The 23,693-nt window shown below is 39.9% G+C and overlaps 1 protein-coding gene across 1 annotated transcript in view; it reads left to right on the top strand.

The window, feature by feature from the left end:
- csmd3b (CUB and Sushi multiple domains 3b) overlaps window positions 1-23,693 on the top strand; it is a 416,246-nt gene that overhangs the window by 255,199 nt on the left and 137,354 nt on the right. The window contains exons 7-9 of the mRNA XM_080862956.1: window positions 15,488-15,565; window positions 19,714-19,801; window positions 19,949-20,073. Coding sequence (XP_080719082.1) covers window positions 15,488-15,565; window positions 19,714-19,801; window positions 19,949-20,073 — 291 coding nt within the window. The remainder of the gene's footprint in view (window positions 1-15,487; window positions 15,566-19,713; window positions 19,802-19,948; window positions 20,074-23,693) is intronic.

The raw sequence follows: 23,693 nt of genomic DNA, 5'->3' as shown, positions 1-23,693 counted from the left end.
GAAGTTATTATTACATTATTACAGTTTTAATGCAATTTTCAAAGAAAATCCATCACGTTCTCTTATGTTTTGATTAGAGTGAAGATTTAATTTAGGATTGAGTGGGCCTCATGGGAGTTTCTGGTTTTTAAGGGGACTGCAGCACCTTTGACTTGAACGGAATGGCTGATGTAGTGTATTGGTCACTTGCAAGATTTGCAAGACCCAACTAACAGCTGGCCAACTAAACCGAGTAAAGTGAAACTGAATTATCAATTAATCCGCAATCTGTGGGTATGATGAGCTCATTAAGTTGCATATGACCCCAGATGATACTTTACTGCAAATGTGGCTTGTATTTGAGTTTTAAAATGGTTAATACTGTGGGACAGAGGTGGGGGCATGTTTGTGATTTTGTACAAACTGTGGGTCATCGTGGTTATCCCCCGACCCCCCGCCCCTCCTCTCAGTCAACAATTCAAACATGGTTAAATGCCAAAAAGAGAAAAGACGATGGTATATTTAAACAGACATTAAGATTTAACTAAAAATTCTTAAATTATAAAAGTATTGTATAACAAGGTATTAAATAGAGTAAGTACAAGTAATTATCACCCCTTTCTCTGTAAAACATCTCTTTTGCCACGTTTCTTCCTGAATCTTCTCTTCTCTTTCCGTTCTTATCCATCGGTTTTCTTTCCATATTACTTGACTGACTGATTGACAACCTGACCACTCCACTTGAGATTTACCTATAATTGGTTTAATTGATCCTAATTAGTTGAAAAGGTTAATCAACATGTTAATGAGGGGTGTCAGTGTGATAAACGAGTTGATTAATTAGTGGACTTTTTAACAAGATTATGATTGATTGGCTACTCTCTGTCAGCTGCCAGTCATACCCATTACTTTGTTGCTTCTAACATATTAGCAGAAGGACGGGTTGGGTGGCTGAAACTGTTAAGTCACCTAAAGTCACGCAATGTTCCTAAAGCACTGGCAGATTTACTTCACAGGCTGTCCACATGAGGCTTTTCTTTCTTTGAAATAGAGAATATTATTTCTCCATGTAGAAAGAAATGATAAAGCATTGATCACATTATTGACTTTGTATGTTAATTTATTTTGCTGGCCTATATTCACTAGATAATGAAGATAGGCCAATATTGAGAATGCAACATTGCCAAAGGCAACGATTGGCAATGCTACAATAGTGATGACCTCCAGTTGGATTACAGTCTTGTGGAAGTACTTGCAAAAATATTTATGTATATCACTGCAATAATTGATTGTAGATTATTTGATTCAGCAATTTTGTTTTGTTTCTTGTATAGTGTAGTGTTTTTTTCCTGTTTTTTCCTGCATTTATTTTTCTCTGCTGTTGTTAAATTTACTCCTGGGGTGGTTACCAACTCATATTTTTATGCTATTATATTTTTCGTCTTTTTACTTAACTCTGCAGAGCGTTCCAAATGAGATGTTTTTCAGGTCTACAAAAATCAGCTTTTCTCCTGGAGAATACATTATGAGACCCTTGGGCACGGTTAGTTTAGTGTAGTGGCAAACACAGGATGAAAGCAGTTCAACATTACACTAAACGACTTAATCAACAAATATGCTTTTGCAGGGTTTTGTTTAGTTTACAAGACGCTGCTATGAGACCTCAGAGGTCCTCATTTGGCTCTGGGTGCCGCCAGCCAGTTGGACAGAATGTTTGTGTGTCTGTAAGGTCAGAAACTCTGCTCACAGAAGCATTCTCCTTCTGCTGCGGCCAAATTATGAGGTTCTGAATTAATAATAATCTCCTAATGATTTATATCCAACTTTGCAGAAAAGGGGCAGAAGGGTTAGAGAGGCACCAACAACAACAGACATTACAAAGGAAGAAAAGAGGAAGTCAGAGAGTGAGGATGGTAAAACAGTAAGGAAATCCAGAGGTGTTATTAAAACAAATTGGCAGGTAGAAGAGAAACAGAGTGATGGAGAATTGGAGGTTTAAGGGGAAAAGTCTGGAATTACAGTGGGGCTAAATATCAAATATGTATAAATATTAAAATTAAGAATATTTTATATCATAATGCCATAACTGGCTATTGTAGACCACTTCAGAGGGAGGAAGTACGTGTGAGTGCATGTGTGCTTGATTGTGTGTGTGTGTGTGTGTGTGTGTGTGTGTGTGTGTGTGTGTGTGTGTGTGTGTGTGTGTGTGTGTGTGTGTGTGTGTGGATCGCTTTGTTCATGCTTCTTGGACAATGGAAAAGCCCATTCATAAATTAGTGTATTTAGATACGCAAAGCCTGCAGCTCCAGTGCATGGCTTAACCAAATGCACCAAGTTAATTACCCATTTAAATGCTTAATTGATGCTTCAGAATGATTCACAGTGGCAAGGTTTTGAAACATGCCATAGGCTTTATGTTGATAGACCTAAATTAAAGGAATGAACCATTTCAATTCACATATCTCACAGTAGAGAGTCTTCGTGTTAAAGGGAAAAATCACTTCTATTAAAATAATTTGCATTTTTTTAATAGGTTCTTACTTTAATATATATTTTTTATAGGTTCTTACTTTAATTTTTTTTTTCATTCCATTTAGTATTTACACATTTGCAGTTGTCCTTGTGATGTAGCTCAAAGCAGGAAATATTTGGAAATACTAAATAAAGTACTTTAATATTTGATATATATCAACCTTCTACCTGTGAGTTCAGCTCACCTGTTCTCGCTTGCAATCTAAAGACGATGTAATGTCCAACCAAATTTAGTCTAAATTTCTGCTCAGTCATACAGTTATATTCTGTACTATCAGGAAGAGTTCATAGCTGCGAGTGCCTGAGTGAAAACAGCTTATGTCATGGTTTATCTGTATGCTCCTTACTGTCTCCTTCACAGCTAAATACAAGTATATTAAGTATCCATTAGCATGTTTAATTGAACTTTGGTAATTATTCAGCTATGACAGCGTCCCTGGGTAAATGTGAATGCTATTTACCTCAGGACCAAACTGCCTTTAGAGATTTAGTTCCCCTAATAAAGAAAACTAATTTGCAATTTTGGCATTCGTTTTAAACATGCTGGACAATCCAAATGTAGGACTTTTGTACTGTAAAAGACGACATAAAATGTAATAGTTTTTTGCCCATGAGGGGAAGTGCATCCAATGTCATGTCACATGTCATCTTGGGACTCAAGCAAATATTTTACATTTTAGTAATCAAAACGTATTTGTGTTTAATTAACCCTCAAGACAGTGGGTAATATGTGAGGTGAAACCATAATAGATGGTGATAAAATGGGAGGAGATTTGCTCAATTCTGCAATTACAGTTTCAAACCTTAAGACAGTTACAGTGAACAAAGTAATCAAGGTGGAGTTTTTTTAAGCAGATTTTAAGTAGAGTTATTATTAACTTCTTGCAGTGTCTCATTTATTCCCCATATACAGCATATTTAATTAATTAAAAAGCAAAAAACAACAATACCTAGAAACTGGCAAAGACAAACATTCACATCCCTGGACATCCCTTCATTGCAGGGGTCTCATAGCCTACTCCCAGACCTTCTTGCTTAACCAGATTGCTGATGCAGTCCCAACCACTGCACCACTGTGGCAACTCTACGACAACAAAACGCTCAAATTCACACAAGAAATAATAAATAAGAGAACTCTTTTTCTTCTTCTTTGAAAATAGACTACTGCTGAGAGGAAGAGTAACCAAGTTTGCATTAGTGACTAAGTCGAAGAACTTTTCTGAAACCCAGCTGTTCCACTGTTATGTATTGTGACTATGGTTGAACATGCCATCTTCTAGATGTGACTGAGTGCATTGCAGTATGTTCTTACCCCCTAGAAATACACCCGAGGCTAAAGCTGAAAATAGGAAGTTCAAAGTCATCTTCCCTGTTAAATAAAAAAAGAACATGAGCAGCTCTTCTCCCTCAAAGCTAGAAACGAGTGGATCAGGTTGTCAATTAAACCCTCAGTTGTCAGTGGCCAAAGAGAAACTGCAACAACCAAACAGTGTTACAGGGAATTTAGGCTTTAAATAGATTAACTTTAAGAATTTTCAGGACCACGTGTTTTGAAGAAAAACATTCACAGTATAATAAGGTAAAAAAAAAAAAAATGGGGGCATCTTGTGAGCCAGATGCCACATATGGTTTCAGTCAACCTGTGAGTCATATTTCTACTCAGCAATGCAGCCACTAAGGTACAGTCAGTCAGCCACAAACAAATGCATCAAATACAAAAATATGGAGCTTATAATAACTGCTTAGTTAAGACAGTGCTCAAAGAGTTTGTCAAAGACAGCAGCTAGTTCTACCTTTTTACATGTCTATAGACATAAAGTGTTAAGTCTAACAAGTTCAATATTTACATAACAATAACGATGACAATGCTGCCCTTTAATTTCTAACATCTAAGTTTTGTACTTGATTGCAATTTGAAAGAAAAGCTGGGAAAAGTCATGGTGTTAACTTACTGTAAAGCAAATGGTCTTGTCATCTAAAACTTATTACTGCACAATATAATGTAATGAATGAATGACCAGCAGGGACTAGTTTGGACTGTACCACAGTAACAGGGCTTAGTAACATGATGGATCTCCACTCAGCTAACATATTAGTCCACTTCATATTTCCTTGCCACTTGGTGAATTTAAGTTAAAAGGTTCTTCCTCTACCCAAATATGAAAAATTTGAGCCCTGTTTCTTGCAAAGTTGTCTTTTCTAAATGTTGCATTTTCTCAGCAGGCTAAAATAATTAAACTGTAATTACTCAAAACTGTACATCTGCCTAATTTATGCACAAGTTCTCCTTAATTTCTACACATTATAGAAATTAAAAGTATAAGCAAGGGAGTTGACATGGGTGTTGAGGATTTCAGGCCCAAACGGGGCTTAAAATCCAGCTGACAGAGTTATTAACATTGTCTAATAAACCTGTGCAATTAATGTTTTATAATAGCAGAATCAGAATCAGAATCAGAATGGGTTTATTGCCAGATGTTGAGGTTTACAACATTAGGAAATTGCTGCGGTGCTTCAGTGCAGACAATAAGAATTAAAGTGCTATGTAGAAAGAAAGATATGTGCATGCGATATACATGAGATATATACATGAGAATAAGAATTATGAGTGCTACGTAGAAAGATATATACATGAGTGCAGGTGGTGATCAGTGCCAAACATAGAATGATGCAGTGACACAGCGTAGGGTCATGAGTTAATGGTGGGAACAGTCATATGGTTATTGTTCATGTGTCCAACAGCAGAGGGGAAGAAACTGTTCTTATGGCGAGAGGTTCTGGTGCGAATGGACCGGAGCCTCCTGCCTGAGGGGAGCAGGTCAAACAGACTGCGTCCAGGGTGAGAAGGGTCAGCTGAGATCCGGGCTGCACGCCGCAGTGTCCTGGAGGTGTACAGGTCCTGCAGAGATGGGAGTCTGCAGCCAATCACCTTCTCAGCAGAGCGCACAACACGCTGCAGTCTCTGTTTGTCCCTGATAGTGGCTCCAGCGTACCACACGGTGATGGAGGAGGTGAGGATGGACTCGATGATTGCAGTGTAGAATTGCATCATCGTCCGTGTTGGCAGGTTGAATTTCTTCAGCTGCCTCAGGAAGTACATCCTCTGCTGGGCTTTCTTAATGACGGAGGTGATGGTGGGCTCCCACTTCAGGTCCTGTGTGATGGTGGTACCCAGGAAGCGGAATGAGTCCACAGAGGTGATGGGGGTGTCAGTCAGGATGATGGGGGGGAGTGGGGCTGTGTGCTTCCTGAAGTCCACAATAATCTCCACTGTCTTCTGGGCATTCAGCACCAGGTTGTTGTGGCTGCACCAGGACACCAGACGTTCAACCTCCCTCCTGTAGGCAGACTCGTCCCCGTCCGAGATGAGCCCAATGACGGTGGTGTCGTCTGCGAACTTGATTAGCTTGACAGACTGGTGGGTGGAGGTGCAGCAGTTGGTGTACAGGGAGAAGAGCAGAGGAGAAAGAACACAGCCCTGAGGGGAGCCGGTGCTGATGGTCCGGGAGTCCGAGACATTCTTTCCCAGGCTCACGTGCTGCTTCCTGTCCGTCAGGAAGTCAGTGATCCACCGGCAGATGGGATCAGGCACATTCATCTGGGAAAGCTTGCCTCGGAGATGGTCTGGAAGGATGGTGTTGAAGGCAGAGCTGAAGTCCACAAACAGGATCCTGGCGTAGGTTCCTGGGGAGTCCAGATGCTGCAGGATGAAGTGTAGGGCCATGTTGATGGCGTCGTCTACAGACCTGTTGGCTCTATATGCAAACTGCAGGGGGTCCAGGAGGGGGGCCGTGAGGGTCTTGAGATGGGAGAGAACTAGGCGCTCAAATGACTTCATGACCACAGATGTCAGAGCCACGGGTCTGTAGTCATTTAGTCCAGTGATCCTAGGTTTCTTGGGGACAGGGATTATGGTAGAGGACTTGAAGCAGGCAGGCACATGACATGCCTGCAGTGAGGAGTTGAAGATGCCAGAAAACACTGGGGCCAGCTCGTTTGCACAGTGTCTGAGGGTGGCAGGAGACACACCGTCTGGGCCGGGAGCTTTCCGAGCATTCAGACTCCTAAACTGCTTCCTCACATCTGCTTCATGAATATGAAGAGTTGTGGTCGGAGGAGGTGGTGTGAAATCCTCTTTTGTGTGGGGTGAGGGGGCGGGTGTTGCAGGTGAACAGTTTGAAGGTGGTGATGGCTCTATGGAGGGGGGAGAGGTGGGGGAATGAGTGTCCAAAGTGCCTCTATTGTTGGGGTCGTTGGAGGTGTGAAGGCTGCCTGATGGCTCGTCAAAACGGCAGTAGAAGTCGTTGAGGGTGTTGGCTAAGAGCAAGTCATCAGTGGAGTGGGGGGTTTTAGGCTTGTAGTTTGTAATATTCCTAAAACCTTTCCACACAGAGGCCGAGTCATTCTCTGAGATCTGCTGCTGCATCTTCTCAGAGTGCTGATGTTTGGCAATGTCCACTTCTTTAGTGAACCTGTACTTGGCCTCTCTGTAGCAGTCCCTGTCTCCGCTTCTGAACGCCTTACTCTTTTCCAGCCACAGCTTTTTGAGTTTAGGAGTAAACCAGGGTTTGTCGTTGTTATAACTCACCCTGGTGCGTGATGGCACAATGCTGTCCTCACAGAAGTGGATATAGGAGGTGACAGTGTCCGTAAACTCGTCCAAGCTGTTAGAAGCAGCCTTCATTGTGTCCCAGTCTGTGGTCTCCAAACACGTGCGAAGCTCCTCCACAGCCTCGTTGCTCCACAGTTTTTTGGTCCTCACGACAGGTTTGGAGAGCTTCAGCCTCTGTCTGTACGTGGGGATCAGGTGGATCATGACGTGATCAGAAAGTCCGAGTGAAGCGCGCGGCACCGCGCGATAGGCCCCGCTGATCGTGCTGTAGCAGTGGTCCAATGTCCTCTCCTCTCTGGTCGGGCATTTAATATACTGCTTGTATTTCGGAAGCTCATGGCTCAGATTGGCTTTGTTAAAGTCCCCAAGAGCAATGATGAGAGAGTCCGGGTATGTCCGCTCCATGTGGAGAATCTGCTCTGCGAGTGCGCACTGAGCTGCTTGCGCATCCGCGTCTGGCGGGATGTAAACAGCGGCCAGGATGAATGAAGCAAACTCCCGCGGAGAATAAAACGGTTTGCAGTGAATAAAAAGATATTCCAGAGAGGGAGAGCAGTGCTGAGCAATCACTGTTACATCTGTGCACCAGCCACTATTGATGTAGAAGCAGACACCTCCACCTTTGGTTTTACCGGAGAGAGCGGCCTGCCGGTCCGCGCGCAGCAGATGAAAGCCCTCCAGCTTGAGCGCGCAGTCCGGGATGTCCTCACTGAGCCACGACTCCGTAAAACATAAGACACAGGAGGAGGCAAAGTCTCTGTTCATGCTTCTCATCAGGGCCAGTTCGTCTATCTTATTCCAGAGTGAGCGTACATTAGAAAGGAAGATCCCAGGAAGGGCCGTTCTCAGTCCGCGTCTCCTCAAACGCACGAGTACGCCGGCTCGCTTACCTCTCTTTCGACGTCTCACTTTCCTGATCAGAGTCAGCAGTAAATCTGCCGCAGATGCGACAAATAGCAGTCACTCATTGCACACCTCTACATCAACCTTTACGTGTTTCATAATTTTATTATACATTCCTGTATGTAGTCTACCAACTCACCATGGCATAGACAAGCCAAGGTTTTTTGTTTTGTTTTTTTGCTTTTTATTTATTTATTGGTTTTATTTTTATTTTGTTTTCTTTATTTCTTGCTAATATGCAAAATAGGCACCATAATGACTTTGTGCCATTTCAGCCACTGAGAGGCTAAGCTAGGGGACTGCGCAGTTGGCTCACTCCTAGAAAAACAAATGATCCAGCTTCCAGGTACAGCTGCATTTGATCATTTATTTACATGCTTCAGTAATCCATTCAAACGATTGCCTTGGAGTACCGAGCTACTCCAAGGCAATCTATACAAAGCAAGGGAGTTGACATGCAAGAAAAGGAAAGAAATGCAGCAAAAAAGTACAGACTCCTGACTCACCCACTCTTCACAAACAGGTGAATGTATTTTGTCTTCATTCATTCAAAAGCTGTCTGTGTGACAAGTGTGACAGACACATTAAGGAAACGAAGGAAAGTAGGCTACCTATTGTTACTGGCTTTGCAGCCAAAGCAGTTCTGTTTAGTTACTCTATTTTCAGGACATTTACTCTCATTCAACATTTTTATGATTTTATAATTTCATCTTAATAAATTCCAACAGCAGCAAGAACTTATAAAACATATAAGAGTCCTGGGAGCCCTTCAGTTAGCCCATTGAAACAAATTATTATATTATATTTCCACAATATAGAAACTAGCTAGATTCAAGTAGACTAATTGTCATTCACAAAGTTATCCATATCCAGTTAATCATATGTTTAATGTTGTCGGCGGTCAGCCAATCACAAGCCCGTCGGCAAGCCATCGAGTGAATTGAATACTTGCCAGGGTTTCCATTTACTGTACAAATTTCAGTCTGAACAGTGAGAAGTAATGCCTGACTCTTATTAATGAGCATTAACATTTTAGAAAGCGAGGGTGGAAGGATCCTGACAATGCTGCAGTAGCTCCCGTTTTAAAATATCTTAAACATATAAGAAAATGTGTTCACAATATTAGGAAAATGGGTAGGTACACACAAAACAGAGGCGAAGCTAATTATTACTAAAATGGTCTGATTCATGGGGAAGGTGATCTGAGAGTCCATACCATACCATCATTTCTAAATGTGCTGCATACATGAATTTTCATTGTTCCTGCTAATTTTGCTTTGACATGCTCGCACCTGCCCCGATTCTGAATTTGAGTCTCTTTCCCCTCTTTTCATCATTGCACATGGTACTTTCTGTTTTGCCAGAATAAAATTGACTATGAGTCCAAGGGTATCACACTGTTAATTGGTGCATTTTCAAATTTTTGTAATGACAGATTCCAAACAATCATAAAAAGGCTTCCAGACAACCTGGCTTTCCATACACTTCTGCCAAACTATGGCTAGGTGTGTTTATTTTCTTTGTTCCTCGAGATGCTCTATTTAGCAATGAGACGAATGAAAAAGCCTAACCAAGACTAGAGATATTTGTTGGAGGCAAACCACGATGCCACAGTAAAGTCTGTAGAAGGTTAATTTGGTTTAGAAGCTCTAATCAGCTCTAATTCTGAACTTGTGCAGCTTTCAGTAACAGTAAGACCCCTATATTCATGGCAAAACACAAGAGACTACCCCACTTTGTAGTCTGCAGGAAATGTTGTGCCTAAGTTTTGGGGAATTAGCCAGTTTAGCTTGTTTAAGGTATAACGTGAGTAATCCATGAAGATGAATCCTCAAGACATAACGGAGGGAGAGTGTTTGCGTGACTGCTCTCTTTGACCTTCCCTGGCTGTTTGAATTCTAGGTAGCACCTCTAAATCAATAGGCTGATTCTGCATCCAAAATTTTAATGTTTAGAAAGCATTTTTAACTCCTGCATCAGCATAATGAAAATGTCACACAATCTTCCTGTTTCTGCACTTTATTGGGATTTTAAGTCCAACCCCAACCTGTGACAGTTTTTTTTTTTACTACAAAAAATAAAGAAAGGCTATCCATTTTAGCAGGATCCCTCTTGAATTGAAATGTAATTGTAACCCAGTTCAATTCCAATTAAATCTGAGAAAACTCTGCAAAGGTGCATCTACCATAGTTATTTATTTGGTTTCTTGCGATTAGCCTGTAAAGTGAATGAGGAATTTTGAGCTATCCTCCCTCCTCCTGTTTGTACTGTGCTGTAGAGAGATTGTGTCTCTGTACTTGCTTAGAAACAGCACCGTAATTCCAATATACTGTGGCAAGGCATACACTTCATTGCCTTTTTGCTTACTGGAAATTTTTAATTTTGTTGTTGGAGCACAAGATGTGCGCTATTTTACCCGCATTTCCCCTCCATTATTTGCTGTTGATTTATAACTCTTTATGATCCTGTGTTCAGTCTTTCTATATTAAAGCTGTCCCAATCCAATAGGGAAAGTAAGGCCTCAAGCATAGGTGATGTTTAACAAATATTGAAGTGTTAAATTATTAATTAAGTATTCGGTTGACATTCTTCTCTGCACGGCTCTGTGCTTTAATGTCTAACCTTACACCTTCAACACCTGGCTGAGAATATGTGTGTCACTGTGTGTGTGCTAAGAGTATAAATGTGCGTCTGGTTTCTGCGTGTGCATGTGTGTGTGTGGATTCTCACCATTTCTGTTGTCCTCTGCTCTGTATGCAATTCTTTGGATTTACCAGTGTGCGTTCCTGTTTGTACAAATGTCCAGCTTAAGCTGACAGATCTGTCTGTTGTATGACAATGTCTCGTGGCAGTTTGCGCGTCTGCTTAGATTTAAGCATATGTTTGTGTGCACGCCTGTTTGCCCGTTGTCTATGCACGTGTCAGGTACGAGCAATCTGTTTCCTTCCCCACGGCACAGACCACCAATCACATCCCCCCATCATCTCTCTTCATTACGTATTCATGAGTTTCTGTGTCTGCAGGGCTGTGATTGGCCCTTAATGAACAACTGACGGCATTATCAGTCAGCCAGTGCTATGACAACAAAATAAGTCAATCAGTACAAAAGAAACTCCAGTCAACCCGTGGTGCAGAAACATTAGTCAACTCTAGCAGTGAAACAGTATACCCCTCAGGGAGGTTGACATATTTGATATTGTTGACTGCATGGTACCTTTGATATGACTCTTGCAGTGTCTCAAACCTGCTCGTGATCAAGTGCACACATCTTGAAATTCTAAGTGCTCTGCATAATTACAGCCAAGGAAGAGGAGAGCATTTAGCACATGTAAAGCGTACAATTTGGTTTTTGTGTAAATAAATCCCCAAATCCTTTTTCTTGTCAGCCTTAGCTTAAGAACCATTAGTCAAACTGAGTACAGAGACACTGCTGGCCTCAGGGGGATCATATGAGCTCATAAATCTATGAACTACTCCTTAATCATCTTTTATATTATTGTGGGAGCTTGCATTTTACCAGTGCTGGCTTTCATTATTGAGTTGGTGTTCTGCTGTTCCTGTATCAAAGGGGCTGTTAGCACTGGGGTCATTACTGTAAGGCTAGCTAGGAATGTACTTTGTTGAATTAATGTCAGTTGTTTGCGTAGACTCACTTTGGTGATGTAATAGTATTGCTCATCTGTGGTTACAAAATAGCAATTCTACAGTACTGATAATTATTCACGCCTTCTAATTACGCTCCTTAATTGAGCATATTCAAATTATTATTAACTAGGTGTAGGGAGAAGAATATAATCAGCATTACCAACCAACTCTGCCAAATCAATATTTCGATTATTTCCTTGTGCCCAGCTAATACAGGCAAACACTCAGGCCACCTATTTTACTTACTGTGCAATTGCTATTGTTATTAAACATATGAATTCAAATAAATGTTCTTCACATATATGAAAATTCAGCACTTAAAAATCTTATGAAGTGCATCATTAAATCTAACAATTTCTAATTACAATAGGTACTACTTCAATCTGTCTTGCACCATAAAGTTTATTTGCTGTGCTTTTCACAAGCGCAAAGCTCTGTACAGCAACACAGAATAACAAAGGGTAATATTATAACTTAAAAATATACTTAATAGCAACACAAATGCAAGATACAGAAAAGAAAACAGAAAGTTTTATTAAAAAAAATTATTTTCACTGCTTTTTAAAGGACTCCTCAGAGTCAGCAAAGCGTAGTTGGAGTTGGAGACTATTCCAAAGCCTTGGCGCTAAAGACTGAGAGGCTCGGCCTACCTGGTCTTTTTTATTTATTGGTCATTTGTACATGTCAGCTACATCACCTCCTATTTGACTTTTTATTCAGTGAGTTTTATTTAAAATTCCTCATTCACTCTCACATTAACCATGGGAACGTTTGAGTAGAGAAACAAGCACAGATACATCTATGTTATAAATCCTAGCTTTCAGTCTAGACAACGGTAAATGTTTGCTTTCCCATGCAGGTACATTAAAATACCCGAGATGAGCATCTAGTCCAAAGCTGGTAAATTCAAAGTGCTCGATGCCTATCTGTCTGAATCATTGGCACAGAGACTCTCTCTGCTCCACACTACCAGTTTTAAGAACTACTGTAGGAAAAACAAACAGTGTTGTAGGTAACAGACTGGTAATGTTAAAAAAAAAAAGGTGACTCATTGATCTGGATTCTGCACAAGGTAGCTGTAGCTTTTCGTATTTATTTTTGTTGTGCTCAAGGAATAAAAAAAAAAGATTTTAACTTGGGTCTGAAAAGCATCAGGCCTACATCACACCCACACAACATGGTTCGGTTGATTTTTTTCCTTCTCTTTTTTGTATATGTAGCTTCAGCATCTAATTTATTGCTGTGAAACTTAAGCTGAGCTCTTGGTTGTGCTTTTGCTTGTTGAATATAGTTTTCCATATATGAAATACTTTACTTCATAAATATGGTTTACATAAATGCATCTGCCCCTTCCATCTGTTGTTTGCAGTAGAGCTGCTGCTTTTAGGCTAGAATATTAACATGGGCGTATTTAACTTTGATACATAGTCACACAGGACAGGTTTTATGATGCATATTAACAGGGCTTGATACACTGAATGAATCTACATAGGCAAAAACAAATTTGACTTTTAACTATTTTTGGCCCAGACTCCCATATTCGGCTGCCAAACCGAAGAGGATGCATTTCAAGCCTGATTGTAAGACTTTGATCTGTTTTGCAACTTCCCCAGTTGTCAAAAGCAGCACGAGTTTGCCAGTTAATGTTCTTAATTTATGACAATCTGGACATTTTCAAACCTCAGTTTTATATGAAGGCAGTAACGCCAACTCTGCACTTTTATTGTTTCTTATCCCTTTTGTGTTTTATACTGTTTATACGACTTTTCTGCATCAAATAAGCCACCCAATGTCAGAAAAAGTCATTAAATCTTTGATGTCATGTCTGTATGCAGTGGAATGGAAAATGTATTCACTTCACTCTCATCATAAAATACAGCTGTTGTTCCAGAATATTTATAAAAAAAAAATGACTTTGAAATATTAGGAAGATGGGGGGTTTCATGAAAACACTGCTGATTATATTATATAAATAAAAACTATAAAATCTGCTTTTTTATCTAAGTGATAGCTGCTATTATATCAGATATCAAGAACCCCCTCCCTCCCCCCACCCCACCCCCATCTTAAACAGCTATGAATCTGCTGTCAGGAATAATAAATGAAACTCTTTGTGTAGGTGGATTGCTGTGAAGTCAGTGTTTTTGCATTTATGTATGTGCGGTGCACAGATGCAGCCCTAGGCAGCTCTGAGACATCATTTGCTTGGAGAAGTCTCATTAACGAGAGAATTTATGGCACAAAGTGTTCTAAAATTTAAGGGAAAACGGACATTTGTTCGTGATCAGTTTGACATATTGATACATAATTTAAAAGTCTGTCCTCCAGCAACCTCTTGCCAACCAGTTGCCAACTACATACTTTTCTCTAGCAACCAGTGGTTACATGGGGATCCCTGACTGGTCTTAAGGCCTGTGTGTGGCAGATGTTTAAGTTAAACAATTATTTTAAGCCATTTCATCTAGCCCATATTTTTGTCTGCTGGTGTTTAGACTTAGAGTAATAATGTGTTAATGGCATGAATACAGTATTATTTTTACCCAGCTTAGAGAATGTATTGACCATATTATCCATATTTTAAGATTAAGTAAGTGCTTAGCATTGATTGCAAATAAGGATTGATATCTCTGACTCTTGGCGTGGATACAACACTATCATTTGGAGCACTTGAAATTGACCTACTGGTACGGTAACACAATATTACACCCCTGGAGCATTAATCAGTATGGACAACACAGGCATGTATCACTGACGCATGATATGTTCATGTATCTACATAGAGAATAATGTTGGGGTTATTGCTGACATAAAATACACATGATGTGATAGAACTGCTTTTAATATAATAGCAGTGCTATATGTGCGTATGTGTAATCGTTGTATAGTATAGCATTCGGATAATTGTTGAACATTAACTCATTCGCCATTTGTCATCCTTCAGTGGATTAGTCAAGTCTTAATGACAGCAATATCTGTCAGCCGCTCTATCAGACATTCATTAAAGTGATTTGTCACTGTACTTTGTCATTCAGGACAAGATATATTTGTGTTTTCATTATTTATGTTGATAATGTGTTCATTTATTTTAACAAAATTAGATTAGCGTAGTGTTTTGATTTTTTTACTATTTTATAAAATCAATTATTAACCCATTAATTTTGCATCTATACCTTGTAATCATGTTCTAAACTGTACTAATGCACATGCACAACATCGCCAACCTTGCAATCGAATGATGTCACCAGTGTTAGAAAACAGAGCTCATGCCGACAGGGATCCCTCAGTTTGTTCCTTCTTGTCTGGGAGTTACTCTGATTAAAGGAACCATCTATTTTGTAACGTGCCATTATCGGAATGCTTTGATTACAGAGCTGCATCATTGTCCTTTTGATTAAAGCTGCAATTTTCCTTTACCAGCTTTTGTTCAAAATATGATGGGGCTTCCGGCAAAAACAACCTCACTTCTGATGTATGTGTCTGAGTGACAGAGAGAGAGAGAAAGATTAAGCTTCTTATGAACAAAAAATCCTGAATGGTGCTTTTGTTGAACCCATTTCTCCAACTTTCTTTCCCCTTTCGGCTTCTCGCCTTCTCTTGCCCCCTTAGCTGTGTGTTTCCACCATTTTTTCAAGTTTACTTTGCATTTGTAACTTTCTTTTCTGCTCTGCTCTTCTCTCTCTCAGTTTTGTGAGGGAGAAGAATCTGCCATTTAAAAGAAAGAAAAAAATCCTTTTTTAGGTCAAATTTTTTTTCCCCCACTTTATCCAATCTGTTCTGATTTTCCTTCTCTTTTCTGTTTTCTGTTCTCCTCTGCAGTGAAGCGATCAGTAGATTTTAAATCGCGGGGCGTTAAATTATTCCCTGGCAAAGACTCCACCAACAAGTTTTCAATATGTGAGTTCACATCTTAATGTCCCTTTGGCTAATGAACTAACTTGCAATGGCTTGGTTAGCTTGGACTGGCTTTTTTATGTTTGTTTTTTAATTTGGTTTTACTTTTGTTAAGTTTGTCTCTTAATAAGGGCTATTATGTTCAACACATTTGTGCTTCTTATTATTCGTAATACAAAATTAATGGTGTTTCTTATTTATTAAATTACATTTGATTGCAACAATTTACAAAAGCATAATGCTGAAATTGACCCCTGATGTGAAAATGAGATCTTTTTAAACTCACAAATGTGTTGGAAAGCCTTTACGAGAGCCATGCTTTTGTGACTGCTGCGTGTTTTTGTTGTTTGATATTTTGTATATGCATTTTGGTCATGCTGTCCCACTTCTTCATTGCTTGCTTTGATATAGTTAATCATTGCTTGTTCTGATAAGTTTAATCATGGTTTGTTTTGGTCTTGCTTTAGGCTCAAGGAATGTGAATCAGCTGTAGTTAATATTGTTTACCGCCCACTCCTGCCTTCTCTTCTTCTTCTCTTCTCTTCTCTTCTTCTTCTCTGCTCTTCTCTTCTTCTCTTCTCTTCTTCTTCTCTTCTCTTCTTCTTCTCTTCTCTTCTCTTCTCTTCTTCTTCTCTTCTCTTCTTCTCTTCTCTTCTTCTCTTCTCTGCTCTTCTCTTCTCTTCTTCTTCTCTTCTTCTTCTCTTCTCTTCTCTTCTTCTCTTCTCTTCTCCTCTTCTTCTTCTCTGCTCTTCTCTTCTCTGCTCTTCTCTTCTTCTTCTCTTCTTCTCTTCTCTTCTCTTCTTCTCTTCTCTTCTCTTCTCTTCTCTTCTCTTCTCTCACAGCCTGCAAACCTTTATAAATGAATCATTGAGGTCTCAAGCCCATTGTTGGGTTTATAAAAAATCTCCCAAGACAATTTCATGTATTTCTGCACTTTGTAAAATATATTATGTCATGATGTGTGATGATTTGGTAGAAAGGTAAACTGCCATTACATATTGCAGTCTATATCTAGAACCTTTCTAAAATAACAAGGATGCACTCATAATAAGTATAAGAGCTTCCCTGTTAATGTAGTGCACTTGTTTGGTGGGCAACCACAGTTCCTTCTGACTTGAAATACCCACATATAAGAATAAGTCACCTTGGAAACTAACACAATAGGCATCCCGAAGGGAACTATGGTTCCTTTGTCATTTCATCCACTGTAATACCGATTTGGCTACATGATTACATTTTTCTCTACAATTATAACTTTCAACATTCTATGAATATGCACAAAAAGCAGAGCTATTACCAGCAAATAGAGCTCACTTTTCAACATTTAACTTAATACATGGACCTACATAAGAAATAAATCTAACTTTCTTTCACACTTCTTTACTATAGCGTCTCTATTCGGTCATTTCACATCACACACGTACGCACAGACATTATGCAACTCTTTGAAGGTTAGTTATCTGTGTGCTATAATGGTGTTGATGGTTATATACTTTTATGTTTGCCACCTAGTCTAAACACCCCGCATGGACTCACAAATATGCAGATGAAGGTTCAAAGTCATGCATTTTTTTGCACACTATAAGGACATGAGAAGATAAGTGCATATAAGTGTTAATACGAGAGCGAGAGACTAATACCGTACGTGCAAAAACACCAAGATGATGGCCTTGCTTCTTGTTAATTAGTTTGCATGAGTGATAATTATGAATTTTTAAAGATCACAGATTTTTTTTTGCTCGTTTTCCTTATTTGCTTGCGTTTATGTGATTGTATGTTTGTGTGTAATTGCCTTAAATACTGTATGAGCTGATGGGGAGGCGATGTTCTGAGCTAGGCGCAGCGTGGTGGCTCGGCACATCGCGGATCCATCAGTTTCCTTGACAGGTTGGAGAGCCATGGTCGAGGTTTGATTCTACACATATGAATGTGTACTGTATGTTAATTAGTCTGGCTCTGACTGGTTCAGATGCTAATTTGTTCATCTCTAACTGGTTTAACTCGTCAGTGAAGCATAAAGCCTGTCTGTGTGTCAGTCTGTGCCCATGTACACATGCGTGTGCGCTTAGATGTGGTTCTGTATATGTGCATGTATGTATATGTTTGTGGGTTCACTTTTGTGGGCTTTGTGTGTTTGTCTGTGTGTACACAGAACTGATACTGTAACCAGTCCCTCTGTTGTACTGTTAATAGTCCAGATGGTCAAATTAGCCGCTCCAACAAAGCAACAAAGTATCTACTCTAACAAATCCACACACACAGAGCTGCACACCAACCACCTGCTGGGTTTGTTGATACAGACTACACATGTACATACATGTTAGCCAGATAGCCCAGACAGCCTGGGTGGGAAGGTGTTTATGTGAAAACAGAAATGGGCAGTATTATCACTTGGCCAGTGTTTGTCACACCTAATTGGGTTGTCTGGCTTTTGCGGGGGGGTTAAGATAAGAGAAAAGTTTGTTTTTTTGTTTTTTTATCAGTTTTCACCAGCAATTGTCTTACAACAAGAGTCAGTGCAGAACACTAAAAAAAACCAGAAAGTATCTTAAACAACGCGGTAAGGGAGTTTTAATTCCAAAACAGTGAGACTAGTTGACTTCGTAAGCGTTCTTGAGTAAAAAAAAACTTGTTTAAATTTCTTGCAAATTCAGGACGTTTTCTTTTTTTTAACCCGTGTTCATTGCAAAGAGCCTTTCTTTAGATGAGGGGGACGCTGACTAATTAGAGCAGCAAAACCTATATACATAAATAAAATACAAAACCAAAACATGCAAAGTTAAAAAAAGATAATCATTTTGATATTATATTCATCATCCAAATAACACAAATAGAATTATGTTCTTCCACTCGTAATTTAATCATCCTAATGAAATTAGTAATCAAGAGAACAGTGCCGCACTGTTGTCTACTCTATGCTTTAAAAATAAACTGATTATTATACCACACTAAACTATTATTCCCTCTAAATTGAATATCACTCCTTGCATTTGAATATCAAAATACACCACGGGCTGTTTTATTTGCTCTATAGCTGAAATAAATAAGCACACCAGGCTGATTTCTGCCTCTAGTAATATTCTGCTGACACTAGACATTAGGAAAGGATGACAGACTGGGAAGAAGCAGAAGAAAAAAACTCAAAAATCCTCAGAGGGGCCTAATTCTGTATTCACTGGTCTGAATGAAAAACTGTGAGAAACTCGAGGGTAATTTAAATAAGTTTACCCTCACCCTGATCTCATTAAGGAAATATCCTCTCACGTGGGTCGAAATAGAACATCAATGGAATGCAGCTCATTAAGATACCGTATTACTACTAATACTTTTTGCTTTGCTGCGATGTACCAGAAACAGCTCTGTGGCACGTGGTGCCTCCCTTATTTTGGGACAGAAAAAGCAGCAGTGTTTCATTTTAAAAAAGTAAAACTGTTGCTGCACAAAGAAGAAGGTCTAAACGGTCTGCTATGAGGTTATTTTATTCATAGATGGGGGCAAAGGGGACAGACCGAAAGACAAAAGGAAAATGATTAAAAAAACAGAAGAAAAACAGTACAACAGCAGTCTTATAATTAAAGAGAGATACTGAGTAAAGATTCATCCTGTCAGATCCACGTTTGTCCTGATGTTGCAGTCTGAAAGTGTTTGTGCAGTCCTGTCTGTTGTCTCTGTTCTACCTCTGTGATGTTTGGAGGGTTACTGTCAAGATTAGCTCGTCTGTGAGAGAATTAAGATCGTGTCTGGAGTGCTGTGTCATCCTTTACAGCCCACCCCACCATCTAGCCTGTCTGTTAGGCTATCTCCTGGTCGAACTTTTTTTTTCTTTCACTGCTGATTGTAAAGTGAATGAGTGATAAAGCAGGCAGATTTCCTAAGCTAAAACTAAAGGCACCCTCACATCTGTCATTCAGAGGAATGACAGATGCGAGGGCGCATTGAAGCAGTACCATGTTGATTTGATGGTAAATTTCGAATTACAGTGTATTTATGTGAGCATAAAAATGAGTTTCATAATGTATAGCAGTCAGAAAACTAAACCTTTACTTCAGAGAAAGATTGCTCGTGGAATCCAGTGAACCAAATACTACTTCTGTCTGTCTTCATCTAAACCGTGTTTCCTCGGCTCTCCACCTGTCTGTCTCTCTGTGTAGTAAATGAAGGCGGTGTGAGACAGGCTTCTAACTCCTGCCCAGACCCAGGAGAGCCAGAGAATGGAAAACGCCATGGCAATGACTTCAGGTACAATTGAAAAACACTGGCGTAGTTGCTTTTTAACAGAAATGCACAAATGCACATCTGTACAGAATCTTTGCAGCATAAACATTTTATACCTGTGTTTCTTTTTTTTCTTACACTATGTTATTATTTTTTTTCCATTTTGCATAGCTTTGGGAGTGTGGTGCACTTTAGCTGCGGAGAAGACTATGTTCTACAGGGCAGCAAAAGTATCAGCTGCCAGAGAGTAGCAGAAGTGTTTGCAGCATGGAGTGACCACAGACCTGTCTGCAAAGGTAAGAAATGCCTTCCTTGTGTACCCACACCAGCATATACATCACAGGCACACATACAGAAATCTGCTGTAATCACAAATATGAAATATGAAACCTGCTAACTGTCCATGGGTGACTCCATGTGCATGTGTAACTGTGGTCAGTCAGTTACCTTGGCTTATCATCAGTTTGAGTTGAACAGGGCTGAGTTTACAGTGGAACGAAAATCCCATTACTGTTTCAAGCCGTTAGCTATAAAATTACGAAACAAAACAAAGTATAATCCAATGTTTGCAGTGTAGCGACTCAGTAACATGCTACGGCTGTATGCTTTCATCAGGGGAGCTATGATAGTGATTGTTTAGGACCTCAAATGAAGTAAACACAGTAGGGTGTAAACACTCCTCTACACAAGCACCAGATTTGATCTTAATTAAAATAGCACACAAATGAAAAAACACAATTACCACTACAATTTATTTTTAGGTGACACAAGTTATGCAATCACTCTGCATATGGTTACATAAGTGACTACAGACTTTAATCATTGACCTCATTGAGAATGTTTGATTTTCTTTTTCTGGATTTTTTTTTAACATTTGCTACTGTTATAGATTCATACTTACAACACACACGCGCGCGCACACAAAGACGGAAAGAGGGAGACAGAGAGAGAGGGCGTCTGTCATGTTAAATGCCAAAGTCATTTGTCATGTCTTCCTTCACTTGGCTTCAGTCCGTGGCTGGAGACACATACTTTAACATAAAAACCAATATTCTCTGGGCATGGGTCCGTGTGTGTGTGCGGCTGTGCGTGGGCATGCATGTGTGTGTGAGAGTGGAATATTTGAACCTCTAACTAATAATTACTAACATACAGACACAAAAGGAACTAAGAAGTGGGGGCAGAGAAATCGAAAAAGTGAAGAAAGAGGGTAGAGAGACGCTGGAAAATGTCACACCTACTTTAGGCTGAAATCACAGTCTCGCTGGAATTAAAACTGACTGAATCCAACATAAAAAGCAACATATGAACAACAGTTACATTTTGGGCAAAAGGTGAGTTGCACTGTAGCGTTCAGGAGGGATGAAGTGTCTTGCTCAGAGATACCTGAGCAGGACCTCCAGGTGTTAGCCAGCTGTTGGTCGTGGTCTCTTGCCCGCTGGTCACCATATGACCTCGTGCCTCGACTTTAGCCTCAGGTTTCTCTTGTGAACCAAACACGGGAAGTGACCATCATTAAGGTTTTTGGTACTGTGTGAGCACAGATCCTTTTTAAGCAGGTAGAATATATCATGTATAACTTGTTGGTTCCCACCAATCAGCCTTATTACCATCTAACCCATTTTTAGAGATATTACAGTGCTAATACCTTTTGATTGGCTCTTTATCATCATTAATAGCTAACGGGGAGTCATTATCACTAAATATTTTATAATGAGCAATTAAATACAGCTACTGACATTAAGCCAATCAAGCCTTACATTTACCTGGATGTGATGAGGGGCTAAAGTCTCCCCAAAGGATGACTGCCAATGACATTTAAGTCACTGGTGTTGTGCCTCGGAGCAGTGAGTGGTTAAATGGGATGACCTCTATCACTGGGAAACAGAGCCATTCGTCAGCAGGGATATTTGCAGGAAAAGCGTGTGGGCAGAGTGAGACATTTCCGCAGAGCTGCTGTAACTTCAGAGCAGCAGGTGTGCATTGTTAAAGCTCTGGTGGGTATAATACACAGTAAAAAAAGAAGAAGAAGAAGAAGAAGAAGAAAAGAAATACAGAAAAAAACAACCATGAACAACTTTTTGACAAAGCCGTGACAGAGTGCACCATCCTGTTTCGTTGCTGTTGCTAAGTAACTAGTCATTTTTTTTGCCAGCTGATCTTTGTTGTTTTAAGTGTTTCACAATGGAGGGCACTGTTACTCCAACATTGTCCCCACCTATAAGCTGTTTAAAAGCAGTTCTTGCCACCTTATGTTCAGAGGCCAACAATAGGAACAGTTATATTTAATGTTCACCATTCTGTACATTATGTCTGACAAATGTACCTTTATTAATCATAGGTGATACTGAATGACCCACTACCTGTGCTGATTGTGACTGTAATATTGTTAAAAATGGGTGGCAGAACTTTTCTGTGACACTACTCCTCCCAGTACCGCTGTGCGTAACTGTTATCCAGCGTGTGTCTCTCCGGCATTGCTGAAGCAGTGAAACAGAAAGGCGTCCATCTTCAAAAGTTCCGTAAATCCGAGAAAAACCCACAGCGAGGTTGTTTGAAGGACAAAGTGCGTGTAATACGAGAATCACATCTTTCTGACAACAATGCTGAGGCTTATTTTGAGCTATATGCCAGGATCACAGGAAATAAAAACCAGAAAACACTAACCACAATACTCTGCAACTGTAAACATGGTACATATACATTAAAAGCTTTTGATGGCTTAGCTGAAAAGCAGGCAGAAGAATGTAGAGACTTCTGCTCCATCTATAAAGCTATTCAAAAAAGAATCCCTCACAGACGAAAATCTAATATTGAAATTCTGAACCTTTCTCGCTTGCCTTAAAGGCGAAGGCAGGTTCATCTTGAGCTAATAGACTGAGAGCAGAATCGCCTTTTCTGTTGTCTAGAAGTGGTCTGTTACTATCATCATCATTTGATGCCTTTTTCTTTTCTACCTTTGGAAAACTCCTTTTTTAACAGTCAGTAGCAGTGCAGCAGTAGGTGCTATATCAAAGAATACGGGGATTCTTCGGGCCTGTTACACTGAATACAAGTTCATGTGTGACTGCTTCATTTTGGTTCAGTTTTAGTTCTGGTGGAAATGTTTTCTCCCTGTCTTCACCTCCAACCAGATGGCTGCCCCTGTCTAGGCCTGTTTCTTCCTGAGGTTTCTTCCTCTTAAAAGGGAATTTTTTCTTCCCACGGCTGCCAATGACCTGGTCATAGGTGGACATATGATTGTTGGGGTTTTCTCTGTGTTATTGTAGGGTCTTACCTCACAATACAAAGCACCTTGAGGCAGCTGTTGTTGGTGCTATATAAATTACAAAGTGGCAAGAGGATCAGGAGGAGGAGCTCGAGTGGGTCTGCATGCGTTAATAAAAGGGCTACTATGACAACAGCTGTAGTGATGATGTGTTTTTTAGGTGATGGTGGTCAAGCTATGGACAATCAGCTTACTTTATTTTGTGTATCATTTGTTTCTAATTGTAATTGAAATTCTTTATCCTTCGTGGTGAGAAAAAAATTGTTACAGTGTTACAACTTCAGTAACATTATACAATGAACAATGTTTTTTATTGCAGCCAATCAAATTGAGGATAGTACGGGCTGGCCACAAGGTCAAGCACAGCCCAGCTGATTACAGCTGATTTCACCGCCTGTGGCATTAGCAAGCCACTTTGCAACCCACATCCACCAGAACCACTCATTTCAGTCTTGAATCTGTCTTAATGAGTGTCACATCTGCTCTGTTACGGACCAGGAGATCTTTCTGCTGCTCTCGCTGCATCCAGCTTTGTAAATATGTGCGTAGAATGGCAAGGAGGTCCCAGAACAGAGCCATCCAGCTAAATATAAACTACTGCAGATGGAAATAACAATCTTGTTTTTACTACATTGCGCCTAAGTGGAC

This window comes from Rhamphochromis sp. 'chilingali' (genome assembly GCF_963969265.1).
Source record: "Rhamphochromis sp. 'chilingali' genome assembly, chromosome: 17".
NCBI lineage: Eukaryota > Metazoa > Chordata > Actinopteri > Cichliformes > Cichlidae > Rhamphochromis > Rhamphochromis sp. 'chilingali'.
This window is presented reverse-complemented; position numbering and strand designations above follow the sequence as displayed.